The 17,723-nt window shown below is 50.7% G+C and overlaps 1 protein-coding gene across 1 annotated transcript in view; it reads left to right on the top strand.

Annotated features, from left to right (window-relative positions):
* LOC126471024 (trichohyalin-like) overlaps positions 1-9,198 on the top strand; it is a 95,618-nt gene extending 86,420 nt beyond the window's left edge. Inside the window, exon 3 of the mRNA XM_050099085.1 lies at positions 4,544-9,198. Coding sequence (XP_049955042.1) covers positions 4,544-9,198 — 4,655 coding nt within the window. The remainder of the gene's footprint in view (positions 1-4,543) is intronic.
* Positions 9,199-17,723: the final 8,525 nt, after the last annotated feature.

The raw sequence follows: 17,723 nt of genomic DNA, 5'->3' as shown, positions 1-17,723 counted from the left end.
TGACATGTGGAGACCAGCTAAGTTTCCTGTCAAATGTAAGACCTAAAAATTTGGTTGTCTCCACGAATGGGAGAGCAACGGGACCGAGTCGTAAGGACGGTGGGAGAAACTCTTTGTAGCGCCAGAAGTTAATACAGACCGTCTTCTCGCGCTATTCGTCCACGAGACTCAGAGGGCCATAGATACGGGTTCACAGGTAGATGCCGTGTTTGTTGACTTCCGCAAGGCGTTCGATACAGTTCCCCACAGTCGTTTAATGAACAAAGTAAGAGCATATGGACTATCAGACCAATTGTGTGATTGGATTGAGGAGTTCCTAGATAACAGGACGCAGCATGTCATTCTCAATGGAGAGAAGTCTTCCGAAGTAAGAGTGATTTCAGGTGTGCCGCAGGGGAGTGTCATATGACCGTTGCTATTCACAATATACATAAATGACCTTGTGGATGATATCGGAAGTTCACTGAGGCTTTTTGCGGATGATGCTGTGGTGTATCGAGAGGTAACAACGGAAAATTGTACTGAAATGCAGGAGGATCTGCAGCGAATTGACGCATGGTGCAGGGAATGGCAATTGAATCTCAATGTAGACAAGTGTAATGTGCTACGAATACACAGAAAGATAGATTCTTAATCATTTAGCTACAAAATAGCAGGTCAGCAACTGGAAGCAGTTAATACCATAAATTATCTGGGAGTACGCATTAGGAGTGATTTAAAATGGAATGATCATATAATGTTGATCGTCGGTAAAGCAGATGCCAGACAGATTCATTGGAAGAATCCTAAGGAAATGCAATCCGAAAACAAAGGAAGTAGGTTACAGTACGCTTGTTCGCCCACTGCTTGAATACTGCTCAGCAGTGTGGGATCCGTACCAGATAGGGTTGATAGAAGATATAGAGAAGATCCAACGGAGAGCAGCGCGCTTCGTTACAGGATCATTTAGTAATCGCGAAAGCGTTACGGAGATGATAGATTAACTCCAGTGGAAGACTCTGCAGGAGAGACGCTCAGTAGCTCGGTACGGGCTTTTGTCAAAGTTTCGAGGACATACCTTCACCGAAGAGTCAAGCAGTATATTGCTCCCTCCTACGTATATCTCGCAAAGAGACCATGAGGATAAAATCGGAGAGATTAGAGCCCACACAGAGGCATACCGACAATCCTTTCCACGGACAATACTAGAGTGGAATAGGGGGGAGAACAGATAGAGGTACACAAGGTACCCTCCGCCACGCGCCGTCGGGTGGCTTGCGGAGTATGGATGTAGATGTAGAAAAACGGAAACCATTGGCGGCACTCCAGGAGTAAAGACGGTCAAGAGAACGCTGAAGACAGCGACCCAGGAAACATGAACGCTGTGCGCTGCAATAGATGGTAAAATCGTCCACGAAAAGTGAGCCTGATACATCAGCTGGGAGGCAATCCATTATTGGATTGATCGCTATGGCGAAGAGAGCGACGCTCAAAACTGAGTCCTGGCAAAAGGTGTGACAGGACAGAACTCACACGTACCCTGAACTGTCGATCCATTAAACAGGAACGAATAAAAAGAGGGAGGCGACCGCGAAGGAGAATGCCCGCCCTCCAATAGGTGTCGTAAGCCTTCTCCAAATCAAAGAACACAGACGCGGTCGGGCGCTTCCTCAAGAAGTTATTCATCATGAAGGTCGACAAGGTAACCAGATGGTGAACAGCAGAGCAGAGCCTACGAAATCCACATTGTACATTGCTAAGTACGCGTCGAGATTCGAGCAGCCAAACCAAACGAGAGTTAACCATTCGCTCCATCACCTTACAGACAGAGCTGGTAAGCGAGATGGGTCGATAACTGGAAGACAAGTGCTTGTCCTTCCCCGGCTTAAGAATCGGTACAACAACAGACTCGCGCCAGCACGCGAGAACATGTCCCTCAATCCAGATGCGATTCTAAGTACGGAGAAGAAAACCTTTACCCGCAGGAGAAAGGTTCTTCAGCATCTGAATATGAATAGAATCAGGCCCTGGAGCGGAGGACCGTGACCGGGCAAGTGCATTTTCGAGTTCCCGCATGGTGAATGGGGCATTATAACTTTCACGATTCGAGGAGCGGAAGTTAGGTGACCTAGCCGCCTCTGCCTGTTTTCGGGGGAGGAAGGCAGAGTGGTAATGAGCGGAGCTCGAAACCTCTGCGAAAAAGCGGCCGAAGGCATTGGAGACATCCTCAGGGGCCACAAGGACGTCATTCGCGACAGTCAAGCCAGAAACTGGTGAGTTGACCTTAGTGCCAGATAGACAGCGCAGGCTACCCCATACAACAGAAGGAGTGAAACTGTTGAAGGTGCTTGTGAAAGAAGCCCAGCTGGCTTTCTTGTTTTCTTTAATAATACGACGACACTGCGCACGTAATCGTTTATAATTGATACAATTCGCCACTGTAGGGTGGCGTTTATAGGTGCGTAAAGCACGTCGACGAGCACGTAAAGCGTCTACATGCTGCGGTCCACCAGGGGACCGGTACGCGACGTGGAGAAGAAGTGTGAGGGATGGAATATTCAGCAGCAGTGAGTGATTTCCGTGCGGTGTGCGACCTGACTATCGCAGCTTGTGACGGTTTGATCCTGAAAGGTCGCCCTGGAAGACAAGAGCCCCCAGTCTGCTTTGGAGATGTTGCAACTAGTTGAGCACAGAGAGGGGGTATGATGCAGGAGATGGATAACACACGGGAAGTCGTCGCTCGAATATGTACTAAAGTGCATACCACTCACACTGGCATGCAAGTTGGGTAGTACACAGACAGGTCTAAATGGGAATAGGTGTGAGATGTGTCCAAAAGAAAACAAGGGGAGCCAGTATTGAGGCAGACAAGATTGAGCTGGTTGAAAAGGAGCCCCTCGGGCAGGATGCTGGAGAGCCCCAAAGGGGATGGTGGGCATTGAAGTCTCCAGTTAACAAAAATGGTGCAGGTAGCTGAGCAATAATTTGCATCATGTCTGCCCTGGTAACTGCAGATGACGATGGAGTGTAAACGGTGCAAATGGAAAATGTAAAAGTGGGGAGAGTAATTCGGATGGCAACTGCCTGCAGGCCGGTGTGCAACGTGATAGGATCGTAGTAAATATCCCGGACCAGCAACATAACCCCTCCATGAGCTGGGATACCTGCCACAGGGGGTAGGTCAAAACGCACAGAGGTGTAGTGTGCCAAGGCAATTTGATCGCATGGGCGTAGCTTCGTTCCCTGGAGGGCTACGACGAGCGGACGGTGCAAGCGGAGCAGCAACTTCAAGTCCTCTCGGTTGGAGCGAATGCCGCGAATATTCCAGTGAACAAGTGCCATCGTAAGAAGAAAAGGAAGATGAAAGAAGGGGTCACCTCGAAGGCCGCTGAGGGCCTGGCTTCGAGCGAGCACTGCCGCCGCTATCAGTAGGCGGACAGTCATCGTCCATTGGGTCTATAGTTTCTTCGGCCATCTTGGGAGGATGGCCGGGAGGGGGAGCTTCCTCTGCCGGTGAACGGCCAGATGTTCGGCTACCAGCGGTGCGGCCAGGCGAAACGGATGACGGCCTGGGGCGGCAACCGCTGGGTGGCGCAGGAGAAGAAATGCGCCATGGCGGAGAAGGAGAACTGTGCTTCCTATGAGCCTTCTTGGAAGGACGTTTGGTGGAAGTACCGGTCGAAGGCTGGGAGGTCGAGGTACGTAGGAAGTCTGCACGGGACGGTTCCTTCTTGAAGGCCCGTGCGTCTGACTTCTGGGTCTTCGTCTTAGCAGAATCTGATGAAGGGGCTGGTGTCTGTGGGGTGATGGGAGGAAGAGGAGACGTCGACCGCGCGATCTTAGCACTGGCCGAACGGACGACCGTGGTGCTGAAGGTCAGATTGCATGTCTGGGTTGCCACCTCCCTGGTAGTCCGAGGAGAGGCGAGGACAGTACTGTATTTCCTCGCTGGGAGCAGCGTGGGCTTCCTACTAGCCAATAGCTTGCGAGCAGCCGAGGTGGACACTTACTCTTTGACCCGAATTTCTTGGATACAGCGTTCTTCCTTATAGACAGGACAGTCGCGGGATGATGTGGCATGGTCACCCTGACAGTTCACACAATGAGGAGACAGGTGGACAGTCACCCTCATTGGCATCCCTGCCACAAGTGACACATTTAGCCGCATTGGAACAGGACTGGCGAGTGTGATTAAAACGCTGACACTGGTAGAAGCGCGTAGGTGTCGGGACATAGGGGCGAACAGAAATAACCTCGTAGCCCGCTTTGATGCGTGACGGCAGCTGAACAGCATCAAAGGTCAAGAAAAGTGTCCAGGTCGGTACAAGGTCATTGTTGACCTTTCTCATGACCCTATGGACAGTCGTCATGCCCTGCTCAGCGAGGAAAGACAATCTCCTCGTCAGTCAATCCGTCGAGTGATTATTATATACCACACCACGAGACGAATCAAAGTGCGGTGAGCGTGCGAAGGCGTGGGTCGGCCTTCAGGCGCGACCAGGGAGGAAGGAAGAAGAAAATTGAGAGAGAGGGAGAGAGAGGGCAGACTGTCTCTAACGCCAAGGCGAGGAGAAGGAGGAGGAGAAGAAGAAGAAGGCGGCAAGCAGGAGAAGAAGGAGGCGGCAAGCAGGAGAAGAAGGAGGCGGCAAGCAGGAGAAGGAGGAGGCGGCAAGCAGGAGAAGGAGGAGGCGGCAAGCAGGAGAAGGAGGAGGAGGCAAGCAGGAGAAGGAGGAGGAGGCAAGCAGGAGAAGAAGGAGGAGGCAAGCAGGAGAAGAAGGAGGAGGCAAGCAGGAGAAGAAGGAGGAGGCAAGCAGGAGAAGAAGGAGGAGGCAAGCAGGAGAAGAAGGAGGAGGCAAGCAGGAGAAGAAGGAGGAGGCAAGCAGGAGAAGAAGGAGGAGGCAAGCAGGAGAAGAAGGAGGAGGCAAGCAGGAGAAGAAGGAGGAGGCAAGCAGGAGAAGAAGGAGGAGGCAAGCAGGAGAAGAAGGAGGAGGCAAGCAGGAGAAGAAGGAGGAGGCAAGCAGGAGAAGAAGGAGGAGGCAAGCAGGAGAAGAAGGAGGAGGCAAGCAGGAGAAGAAGGAGGAGGCAAGCAGGAGAAGAAGGAGGAGGCAAGCAGGAGAAGAAGGAGGCGGCAAGCAGGAGAAGAAGGAGGAGGCAAGCAGGAGAAGAAGGAGGCGGCAAGCAGGAGAAGAAGGAGGCGGCAAGCAGGAGAAGAAGGAGGAGGCAAGCAGGAGAAGAAGGAGGAGGCAAGCAGGAGAAGAAGGAGGAGGCAAGCAGGAGAAGAAGGAGGAGGCAAGCAGGAGAAGAAGGAGGAGGCAAGCAGGAGAAGAAGGAGGAGGCAAGCAGGAGAAGAAGGAGGAGGCAAGCAGGAGAAGAAGAAGGAGGCAAGCAGGAGAAGAAGAAGGAGGCAAGCAGGAGAAGAAGAAGGAGGCAAGCAGGAGAAGAAGAAGGAGGCAAGCAGGAGAAGAAGAAGGAGGCAAGCAGGAGAAGAAGAAGGAGGCAAGCAGGAGAAGAAGAAGGAGGCAAGCAGGAGAAGAAGAAGGAGGCAAGCAGGAGAAGAAGAAGGAGGCAAGCAGGAGAAGAAGAAGGAGGCAAGCAGGAGAAGAAGAAGGAGGCAAGCAGGAGAAGAAGAAGGAGGCAAGCAGGAGAAGAAGAAGGAGGCAAGCAGGAGAAGAAGAAGGAGGCAAGCAGGAGAAGAAGAAGGAGGCAAGCAGGAGAAGAAGAAGGAGGCAAGCAGGAGAAGAAGAAGGAGGCAAGCAGGAGAAGAAGAAGGAGGCAAGCAGGAGAAGAAGAAGGAGGCAAGCAGGAGAAGAAGAAGGAGGCAAGCAGGAGAAGAAGAAGGAGGCAAGCAGGAGAAGAAGAAGGAGGCAAGCAGGAGAAGAAGAAGGAGGCAAGCAGGAGAAGAAGAAGGAGGCAAGCAGGAGAAGGAGAAGGAGGCAAGCAGGAGAAGGAGAAGGAGGCAAGCAGGAGAAGGAGAAGGAGGCAAGCAGGAGAAGGAGAAGGAGGCAAGCAGGAGAAGGAGAAGGGGCAAGCAGGAGAAGGAGAAGGAGGCAAGCAGGAGAAGGAGAAGGAGGCAAGCAGGAGAAGGAGAAGGAGGCAAGCAGGAGAAGGAGAAGGAGGCAAGCAGGAGAAGGAGAAGGAGGCAAGCAGGAGAAGGAGAAGGAGGCAAGCAGGAGAAGGAGAAGGAGGCAAGCAGGAGAAGGAGAAGAAGGCAAGGAGAAGGAGAAGAAGGCAAGGAGAAGAAGAAGGAGGCAAGGAGAAGAAGAAGGAGGCAAGGAGAAGAAGAAGGAGGCAAGGAGAAGAAGAAGGAGGCAAGGAGAAGAAGAAGGAGGCAAGGAGAAGAAGAAGGAGGCAAGGAGAAGAAGAAGGAGGCAAGGAGAAGAAGAAGGAGGCAAGGAGAAGAAGAAGGAGGCAAGGAGAAGAAGAAGGAGGCAAGGAGAAGGAGAAGAAGGCAAGGAGAAGGAGAAGAAGGCAAGGAGAAGGAGAAGAAGGCAAGGAGAAGGAGAAGAAGGCAAGGAGAAGGAGAAGAAGGAGGCAAGGAGAAGGAGAAGAAGGCAAGGAGAAGGAGAAGAAGGCAAGGAGAAGGAGAAGAAGGAGGCAAGGAGAAGAAGAAGGAGGCAAGGAGAAGAAGAAGGAGGCAAGGAGAAGAAGAAGGAGGCAAGGAGAAGAAGAAGGAGGCAAGGAGAAGAAGAAGGAGGCAAGGAGAAGAAGAAGGAGGCAAGGAGAAGAAGAAGGAGGCAAGGAGAAGAAGAAGAAGGCAAGGAGAAGAAGAAGAAGGCAAGGAGAAGGAGAAGAAGGCAAGGAGAAGAAGAAGAAGGCAAGGAGAAGGAGAAGAAGGCAAGGAGAAGGAGAAGAAGGCAAGGAGAAGGAGAAGAAGGCAAGGAGAAGGAGAAGAAGGCAAGGAGAAGAAGAAGGAGGCAAGGAGAAGAAGAAGGAGGCAAGGAGAAGAAGAAGAAGGAGGCAAGGAGAAGAAGAAGAAGAAGGCAAGGAGAAGAAGAAGAAGAAGGCAAGGAGAAGAAGAAGAAGAAGGCAAGGAGAAGAAGAAGAAGAAGGCAAGGAGAAGAAGAAGAAGAAGGCAAGGAGAAGAAGAAGAAGAAGGCAAGGAGAAGAAGAAGAAGAAGGCAAGGAGAAGAAGAAGAAGAAGGCAAGGAGAAGAAGAAGAAGAAGGCAAGGAGAAGAAGAAGAAGAAGGCAAGGAGAAGAAGAAGAAGAAGGCAAGGAGAAGAAGAAGAAGAAGGCAAGGAGAAGAAGAAGAAGAAGGCAAGGAGAAGAAGAAGAAGAAGGCAAGGAGAAGAAGAAGAAGAAGGCAAGGAGAAGAAGAAGAAGAAGGCAAGGAGAAGAAGAAGAAGAAGGCAAGGAGAAGAAGAAGAAGAAGGCAAGGAGAAGAAGAAGAAGAAGGCAAGGAGAAGAAGAAGAAGAAGGCAAGGAGAAGAAGAAGAAGAAGGCAAGGAGAAGAAGAAGAAGAAGGCAAGGAGAAGAAGAAGAAGAAGGCAAGGAGAAGAAGAAGAAGAAGGCAAGGAGAAGAAGAAGAAGAAGGCAAGGAGAAGAAGAAGAAGAAGGCAAGGAGAAGAAGAAGAAGAAGGCAAGGAGAAGAAGAAGAAGAAGGCAAGGAGAAGAAGAAGAAGAAGGCAAGGAGAAGAACAAGAAGAAGGCAAGGAGAAGAACAAGAAGAAGAAGGCAAGGAGAAGAAGAAGAAGGCAAGGAGAAGAAGAAGAAGGCAAGGAGAAGAAGAAGAAGGCAAGGAGAAGAAGAAGAAGGCAAGGAGAAGAAGAAGAAGGCAAGGAGAAGAAGAAGAAGGCAAGGAGAAGAAGAAGAAGGCAAGGAGAAGAAGAAGAAGAAGGCAAGGAGAAGAAGAAGAAGAAGAAGGCAAGGAGAAGAAGAAGAAGAAGAAGGCAAGGAGAAGAAGAAGAAGAAGGCAAGGAGAAGAAGAAGAAGAAGGCAAGGAGAAGAAGAAGAAGAAGGCAAGGAGAAGAAGAAGAAGAAGGCAAGGAGAAGAAGAAGAAGAAGGCAAGGAGAAGAAGAAGAAGAAGGCAAGGAGAAGAAGAAGAAGAAGGCAAGGAGAAGAAGAAGAAGAAGGCAAGGAGAAGAAGAAGAAGAAGGCAAGGAGAAGAAGAAGAAGGCAAGGAGAAGAAGAAGAAGGCAAGGAGAAGAAGAAGAAGGCAAGGAGAAGAAGAAGAAGGCAAGGAGAAGAAGAAGAAGGCAAGGAGAAGAAGAAGAAGGCAAGGAGAAGAAGAAGAAGGCAAGGAGAAGAAGAAGAAGGCAAGGAGAAGAAGAAGAAGGCAAGGAGAAGAAGAAGAAGGCAAGGAGAAGAAGAAGAAGGCAAGGAGAAGAAGAAGAAGGCAAGGAGAAGAAGAAGAAGGCAAGGAGAAGAAGAAGAAGGCAAGGAGAAGAAGAAGAAGGCAAGGAGAAGAAGAAGAAGGCAAGGAGAAGAAGAAGAAGGCAAGGAGAAGAAGAAGAAGGCAAGGAGAAGAAGAAGAAGGCAAGGAGAAGAAGAAGAAGGCAAGGAGAAGAAGAAGAAGGCAAGGAGAAGAAGAAGAAGGCAAGGAGAAGAAGAAGAAGGCAAGGAGAAGAAGAAGAAGGCAAGGAGAAGAAGAAGAAGGCAAGGAGAAGAAGAAGAAGGCAAGGAGAAGAAGAAGAAGGCAAGGAGAAGAAGAAGAAGGCAAGGAGAAGAAGAAGAAGGCAAGGAGAAGAAGAAGAAGGCAAGGAGAAGAAGAAGAAGGCAAGGAGAAGAAGAAGAAGGCAAGGAGAAGAAGAAGAAGGCAAGGAGAAGAAGAAGAAGGCAAGGAGAAGAAGAAGAAGGCAAGGAGAAGAAGAAGAAGGCAAGGAGAAGAAGAAGAAGGCAAGGAGAAGAAGAAGAAGGCAAGGAGAAGAAGAAGAAGGCAAGGAGAAGAAGAAGAAGGCAAGGAGAAGAAGAAGAAGGCAAGGAGAAGAAGAAGAAGGCAAGGAGAAGAAGAAGAAGGCAAGGAGAAGAAGAAGAAGGCAAGGAGAAGAAGAAGAAGGCAAGGAGAAGAAGAAGAAGGCAAGGAGAAGAAGAAGAAGGCAAGGAGAAGAAGAAGAAGGCAAGGAGAAGAAGAAGAAGGCAAGGAGAAGAAGAAGAAGGCAAGGAGAAGAAGAAGAAGGCAAGGAGAAGAAGAAGAAGGCAAGGAGAAGAAGAAGAAGGCAAGGAGAAGAAGAAGGCAAGGAGAAGAAGAAGGCAAGGAGAAGAAGGCAAGGGAAAGAGTAAGGAAGACAGTGAGATGGAGAAGAACAAAGAAAGGAACCAATCAAAGAAAGGAAGAAACGAGAAGTGAAAAACCGAAATGACCGAAAATAGGTGGTGGAACCGTCCGTCTCCGGACGCAGGCGCTAATTACCCCCTTTAGGGGGAGTCCGTTTAGTCGCCTCTTGCGACAGGCAGGAGTACCTCAGGCCTATTCTAACCCCCGGACCTGCTAGAGGGGGGGGGGGGGGATCAAGTGGACCGAGATACAAGAACTAGTGTCAGCGGCCTTGTTGCCTGTCAGAACGACGCGACTAGAGACCCACGTACATCGCAGTGGCTTCAAGAATGATCATATGAAAGCTTTCCTGAACCCACTGCACTATGGTATGGATGGTGTGCACCACACACAGGCTCTGAAGGGCACAGAGTGTGACCAAATGACAATTTAAGAGCCTGCGTCGCCAGATAAACTGCATGGGCTGATACAGAGCGAAGAGCTCCACTGTAAATAGTGACCAATGTTACAGCAGCCCATACTGAAACACGTCTGTGCCAACGACGAAGGCGGAACCGACACCACAGGTAGAGCCATCATTGTACACAAAGGCACTATCGTCAAATTCCGTGCGAAGGTCGAGAAACTAACGGTGATAGACCTAGTCTGCAGCAGTTCCTTAGGAAGTGAGTAAGGTAGAAGTTGAACACGATCTGGGACAAGAAGCCAGGATGGTGAAGGATTCACACCGACTGCAAAAGCGGCATGTAGCATGAAGTTAAGCTGCCGGAGCTATACATGAAAGCCAACTCCACAAGGCAATAGGAAAGAGAGACGCCCAATACTGGCGATCAAATGATTCATCGAAGGAAGAGGTATAGGACAGGTGGCCAGGAATGGCAGACAAACGGCGTGCGTATCTGCTGAGGAGAAAATCATGGCGGTATGACAGCGGTATTTCGGCAGGTTCTGCAGACAGACTCAACCAGGCTAGTGTAACAGGTACCAGTGGCTAAACGGGCCCCACGATGGTGGATTGCATTGAGACCACCTATGATGGACGGAAATTCAGATTTTTATTAAAAATTAAATTCCTCCAGGTGTACTTAAGATTTTTTATTTACTTCGATACTAGTTTCGGCGTTGCGTCAACGCCATCTTCAGTCCCGTACACTTTGCTGAAATAAGTTGTGTGTGGCTCAGTCTAGAACACCGCGGTGAGATCAAAATGTGCTCATGGATCACATGCAGATTTGCTTAAGTACTCAGTTTATTGCAAAGTATAGTTCTGCAAGAATTCTGTGCCGGATTGTGTAAATGTTATTGTCTAAAATACCTGCTTCACAGGTGATAAAAGAAACGTAAATAATTTAAACTCATTTTAAACATAATGTAGTCTTTATTCATATCATGAATGTATCTTTATTTGAAGTTAATTAAGCTCAGTGTTGAATATTTTGCCTTGAAAAGTAAAATATAAACTATTCCAAGTCAAGTTAAGGATTAGCTTTGTTTGAATTAGTCTTACCTACTGAAATAATCAGAGCTTTACTAGTGACACTATACTAGTTTATGGGTCTACATCTACATGGCTACTCTGCGAAGGACATTTAAGTGCCTGGCAGAGGGTTCATCGAACCACCTTGACAATTCTGTATTCCAATCTCGTATAGCGCGCGGAAAGAATGAACACCGATATCTTTCCGTACGAGCTCTGATTTCCCTTATTTTATCGTGGTGATCGTTCCTCCCTATGTAGGTCGGTGTCAACAAAATATTTTCGCATTCGGAGGGGAAAGTTGGTGATTGGAATTTGGTGAGAAGGTTTCGTCGCAACGAAAAACGCCTTTCTTTTAACGATTTCCAGCCCAAATCCTGTATCACTTCTGTGAAACACTCTCATATTTCGCGATAATACAAACGTGCTGCATTTCTTTGAACTTTTTCGATATACTCCGTCAGTCCTATCTGGTAAGGATCCCACACAGCGCAGCAGTATTCTAAGATATGACGGACAAGCGTAGTGTAGGCAGTCTTCTTAATAGGTGTTACATTTTCTAAGTGACCTACCAATAAAACGCAGTCTTTGGTTAGCCTTCCCCACAACATTTTTAGTGTTCCTTCCAATTTAAATTGTTCCTAACTGTAATACCTAGGTATTTAGTTGAATTTATGGCTTTTAGATTAGACATTTATCGTGTAACCGAAGTTTAACCAATTCCTTTTAGCACTCATGTGGATGACCTCACACTTTTCGTTATTCAGAGTCGACTGCCACTTTTCGCACCATTCAGATATTTTTCCTAAATCGTTTTGCAGTTTGCTTTGATCTTCTGATGACTTTATTAGTCGATAAACGACAGCGTCATCTGCAAATAACCGAAGACGGCTGCTCAGATTGTCTCCCAAATTGTTTATATAGATAAGGAACGGAAAATGGCCTACAACACTACCTTTGGGAACGCCAGAAATCATCTGTTTTACACGATGACTTTCCGTCAATTACTACTAACTGACCTCTGATACTAAATGACAAATCAAGTCACATAACAGACGATATTCCGTAAGCACGCAATTTCAATACGAACCGCTGGTGTGGTACAGTGTCAAAAGCCTTCCGGAAATCCAGAAATACGAAATCGATCTTTCATTTTCGTGGGGTTTAAGGGCGCTCAACTACTGAGGTCATTAGCGCCCAGTCACCGTTGTTAGAGCACATGGAATCTAGTAAAACTCAAGGGGAGGGGGGACACCAGAAAGGCTTGACAAAGATGCAGCTAAAATAAGTAAAAAGGTTAGATGTCTTAGGACAAGCCAGTCAAAGTTATAAAACGCAGAACACGAGCAGCTGCTCGAGCGTCATCAGCTAAAATATCCGGTAAAGTAGATGGCAGGGACAGGACAACACAAGATTGACTAAAGCGGGGACACAATAAAACATGGCGCACTGTTAATGCCTGACCACAAGGGCACTGCGGGGCTGGGTCACCGGAGAGCAGGTAGCGGTGGCTAAACCGGCAATGCCCAATCCGCAACCTGGTCAGAAGGACCTCCTCTCGCCGAGATGGTCGGGAGGAGGTTGTCCAAGCAGTTGAGAGCGGTTTTACTGCCCGGAGCTTGTTTCCTTGGAGGGATGACCAAGCATCCCACCACAACGACACAAGCCTCTTACAAACATCCCCACGAACGTCAGATGACGGGACACAATGGGAGGCTGGCCGAGGCAGGAGGACTGCAGCCTTGGCTGCAGCATCAGCAGCCTCATTCCCAGGCACTCCTACATGTCCGGGAACCCACAGAAAGCTGACAGGAGAACCATTATCAGCGAAAGAATGGAGGGACTGCTGTATCCGTTGAACCAAGGGATGGACCGGATAGGGAGCTCCAAGGCTCTGAAGCGCACTGAGTGAGTCAGAGCAGAGTACATACGATGAATGACGGTGGCGGCGGGCATACTGAACGGCCTGATGGAGAGCAAAAAGCTCGGCCGTAAAGCTCGAACATTGGTCGAGGAGCCGGTATTTAAAGGTGGCGGCCCCGACGACAAAGGCACAGCCGACACCATCGTCAGTTTTGGAGCCATCGGTGTAAAAGGTGTGACCGGCAAGTCGAGCACGAAGTTCGACAAACCGTGAGCAATACACTGCAGCCAGAGTACCCTCCTTCGGGAGTGAGCTGAGGTCGAGATAAATACGAACCAGAGCCTGCAGCCAAGGTGGTGTCGGGCTCTCACCCTCTCTGAAGGTGGTAGGGAGGGCAAAATCCAATTGTCGAAAAAGGCGACGGAAGTGGATTCCGGGGGGGGGGGGGGGGGGGGGGCAGCAGGGCAGACACATACAACCCGTACTGACAGTCGAGAGAATCGGCGAAGAAGGACTGGTAAGAGGGGTGGTCGGGCATAGACAACAGCTGGCAGGCATACAGACACAGCAGTACGTTGCGCCGGTAGGTCAATGGTAATTCAGCAGCTTCAGCGTAAAGACTCTCTACAGGACTAGTGTAGAAGGCTCCGGTCACAAGACGTAACCCCCGATGGTGGAGTTGAGACGGCGTAAGAGGGATGGCCTAGCAGACGAGTAGACTAAGCTCCCATAATCCAGCTTCGATCGGACTATGGACCGATACAAGCGAAGCAGGAAAGTGCGATCCACTCCCCAAAATTAACCACTAAGAACTCTGAGGACATTAAGGGAACGTGTACAACGGGCCGCCAAATAAGAGATATGCGGAGACCAAGACAGTTTCCTGTCCAACGTAAGCCCTAGAAACTTAGTTGTTTCCACGAATGGGAGAACAACGGGACCGAGATGTAAGGATGGCCGTAGGAACGCTTTATATCGCCAAAAGTTGATACAAACCGTCTTCTCTTCAGAGAACCAGAAGCCATTTGCCACGCTCCATGAGTATAGGCTGTCTAGACAACGCTGAAGGCAGCGCTCCAGGAGGCATGTTCTCTGCGCACTGCAGTAGATCGCGAAGTCATAGACAAAGAGAGAGCCTGAGACATTAGGTGGAATGCAATCCATAATTGGATTGATCGCGATGGCAAAAAGGGCTACGCTCAAGACGGAGCCCTGAGACACTCCGTTCTCCTGGAGGAAGACGTCGGACAATACGGAACCCACACGTACCCTAAACTTTCGATCCGTTAAAAAGGAATCAATAAAAAGGGGCAGGCGACCGCGTAGGCCCCACCTGTGCATAGTGCGGAGGATACCTCCTCTCCAACAGGTATCATAAGCCTTCTCCAAGTCGAAGAACACGGCTACCGTTTGGCGCCTTCGCAAAAAGTTGTTCATGATGAATGTCGACAAGGTCACAAGGTGGTCAACAGCGGAGCGGCGGCGACGAAAGCCGCATTGGACATCAGTAAGTAGCCATCGAGATTCAAGAAACCAAACTAACCAAGCATGAACCATGCGCTCCATCACCTTACAGACACAGCTTGTAAGAGAAATGGGGCGGTAACTAGAAGGAAGGTGTCTATCCTTCCCGGGTTTGGGTATAGGAACAACGACAGCGTCACGCCAACGCATGGGGACCTGACCTTCGGTCCAGACGCGATTGTAGGTACGAAGAAGGAAGCTTTTGCCCGCCGGAGAAAGGTGTGCCAGCATCTGAACGTGAATGGCATCTGGTCCCAGAGCAGAGGACCGGGACAGTGCAAGCGCTCGTTCGAGTTCCCGCATAGTAAAGGGGGCATTATAAGTTTCCAGTTTCAGCGAGTGGAAGGAAGGTCGCCGAGCCTCTTCTGCCTCTTTCCTGGGAAGGAAGGCAGGGTGGTAATGGGCGGAGCTTGAAACCTCCGCGAAAAACCGGCCGAAGGCGTTGGAGACAGCCACAGGATCAACGAGGACCTCATTACCTGAGGTACCGAAAAGTGGGCCTTAATGCCCGACAGCCGGCGCAGGCCACCCCAAACGACGGAAGAGGGAGTAAAACTGTTAAAGGAGCTGGTGAAAGAGGCCCAACAAGCTTTTTGCTGTCTTTGGTGACTCTACAGCACTGTGCTCGGAGTCGTTTGTATTCAATACAATTCGCCAACATAGGATGGCGGCGAAAGGTGCGTAAAGCACGTCGTCGAGCACGGATAGCGTCCCTACAAGCCTCGTTCCACCAGGGGACAGAAACGCGACGTGAAGAAGAGGTAGTACGAGGAATGGAACGTTCGGCAGCATTGATGATAACAGCCGTGAGGTATGCGACCTGACTGTCACAACTGAGAAAATCGGGGTCCGGAAAGGTCGCCAGGGAGGAGTAAAGTCCCCAGTCAGCTTTCGGTATGTTCCAGCTCGAAGAACGTGGGGATGCATTGTGGTGCAGGAGACGAACGACACAGGGGAAGTGGTCGCTCGAATAGGTGTCAAAGGACATACCACTCGAACTGACAGGCAAGAGTGGAAGAACAGATCGAGAGGTCCAAGTGGGAGTAGGTATGAGTAGAGTCCGAGAGGAAAGTCGGGGCGCCAGTATTGAGGCAGACAAGACAGATGGTTGAAGACACCCGCCAAGAGTGAGCCACGTTGACAGGATGCAGGAGAGCCCCAAAGGGGATGATGGGCATTGAAGTCGCCAAACAATAAAAACGGCGGGGGAAGCTGAACGATCAGCTGCATCATGTCATACCGACTAACAGCAGATGACGATGGAGAGTAGATGGTACAAACTGAAAAAGTATAAGCAGAAAGAGTAATACGGACAGCTATTGTTTGGAGTGGGGTGGTCAATGGGATGGGATGGTAATAGACATCGTCCCGAACGAGCAACATGACCCCACCATGAGCTGGGATACCGTCCACAGGGGTGAGGTCATACCGCTCCGAGGTATAGTGGGTAATGGCAATACGGTCAGTCGGGCGCAACTTGGTTTCCTGGAGACCAAGGACGAGCGGACAGTGCAGGCGGAGGAGCAGTTTTAATTCCTCCCAATTAGATCGAATACCTCTTATGTTCCAATGTAACAAGGCTATCGCTAGTCAAAAAGGAGGGGGAACGAGACGAGGGAAGAGCTGGTCACCTCGACGGCCGCAGATGGCTAGGTTTCGATGGAACAACGCTACAACCGGCGGGAGGCGGATCCTGTTCCATCGAGTCGTCGCCAGCTGCGGTCACTGTCCGTGGTTCTGTAGGAGGGCAGCATCATTTGCCGACGAGAGGCCAGCTGAGCGCCTGGCAGCAGAGTGTCCCGGCGAAACTGAGGACGGCCGGGAGCAGCGACTCACGGATGGAGCGTTAGACGAAACGCGCCGGGGTGGAGAGGGGGATAGAGACTACTACTTAGAGGCCTTCTTGGAAGTCCGAGGAGGCACAGGGACGGTGGGCTGGACCCGAAGAAGGTCCTCACGCGCGGGGTCCGTTTTGGAACGCCAGACCTTGGAAGCTGGGGTTCGGAACGTTTCCCCGATGGACGCCTGAGAAGAGGATCGCTTCTCAGGCGGCGGGGGGGGGGGGGAGGAGGAGGAGGAGGAGGAGGAGGAGGAGGAGGAATAGTGGCCCCTGGGGCAGAGGGGGCAGGGGCCACGGGGGAGGAGGATTTGGAAGGGAGGGATTTGGGAGGCAGAGGCGTAGACCCCGGATGGGGGGAGGAGGCGGAGCGGGGACAGGATAGGGGTGAGGATACCGCGGAAGAAGTGGACACAACTAAGGCAAACGAAGTGGTCAACGGCACGGGATGGAGGCAGTCATACTTCTTACTGGCCTCAGAATAAGAGAGACGATCCAAAGTTTTGAGTTCTTGTATCTTCTTCTCCTTCTGATATGCGGGGCAGTCTGAGGATCTAGGCGAGTGGATGCCAGGACAATTAACGCACCAAGGTGGTGGGGTGCATGTATGTTCCTCACGAAGAGGACGTCCACAATCGCCACGAAGGGGCTCAGCCTCACACCGTGACGACATGTGCCCAAAGCGCAAACACCAAAATCAGCGCATAGGAGGCGGGATGTAAGGTCGCACGTCACACCGGTAGCACATCACCTTTACCTTCTCCGGGAGAACAGCCCCCTCGAAGGCGAGGATAAAGGCCCTGGTGTCGATGCAATGGTCTTTGGGGCCGCGCTGGACTCGCCGGACGAAATGCACGCCTCGGCGCTCCAGGTTGGCCCTGAGCTCCTCATCAGATTGCAGCAGAAGGTCACGATGAAAAAATAACCCCCTGCGTCCTATTTAGTGCCAGATGCGGGACAATGGACACTGGGATGTCCCCTAGGCGGTCGCACGCCTGGAGCGCCGCCGACTGTGTGGCGGAGGTGGTCTTGATAAGAATGGACCCTGAACGCATCTTGCTGAGAGCCTCGATTTCCCCGAAGATGTCCTCAATGTGCTGAACAAAGAACATGGGCTTGGAGGTGGCGAACGTCCCCCATCGGTTCGAGAACAGACCAAATAGCGGGGGAAGTACTTCGCCCCAAGTCGGCAGGCCTGTCCCTCCTCCCAGGGAGTGGCCAAGGGGGAAAGGGCAGGAGAACCAGAACTAGAAACAGTACCTTTCCTTTTGAAAGACTCGGTCGCAGAGCGACCTGATACGTGTTGGCGTTTCATCTGCGAAACGTCCGCCATGATACCACCAACTCCGACCAGGGGCTCTCCCCACGGGCGCCACCCAGCCTCTGCAAGCGCCACCTGGCAGGATGACCATTGGCGGGAGTCCTGATGCCCCAAGGAGACGGGCCTCTACTCCTTGGCCGATGTGGGGAGGGTGCAGCTCAGGTATCGGCAGTACGATCCCTGTGTTGTCAGGGGGCTACAACCTAGAGGGTACATGACGACCCCACCACAATGGGCTGGCTACCGTGCTGGATTTCTGGTGCCATGGAAAGTCCATCATGATCGTAGGTGCAGATGGGGACGCACTATGGGCGTAACTTGTACAACCCATCAGGCGTTTAGGCCCAATTTGAGGAATAGTGGGTATGGTTACAACGCCGGTACAATGCTGAGTGCCAAGGTCTTAGTGCACTGAGGACCAGTGGTACACCACATAAGGCGTCCTTCCCCAAAAGGCTCGTACTTCTGTAGAATTTTGAAAAATGGAATTCAGACCCCAAGGGGGAC

Source organism: Schistocerca serialis, chromosome 3, assembly GCF_023864345.2.
Source record: "Schistocerca serialis cubense isolate TAMUIC-IGC-003099 chromosome 3, iqSchSeri2.2, whole genome shotgun sequence".
In the NCBI taxonomy this organism is placed as follows: domain Eukaryota; kingdom Metazoa; phylum Arthropoda; class Insecta; order Orthoptera; family Acrididae; genus Schistocerca; species Schistocerca serialis.
This window is presented reverse-complemented; position numbering and strand designations above follow the sequence as displayed.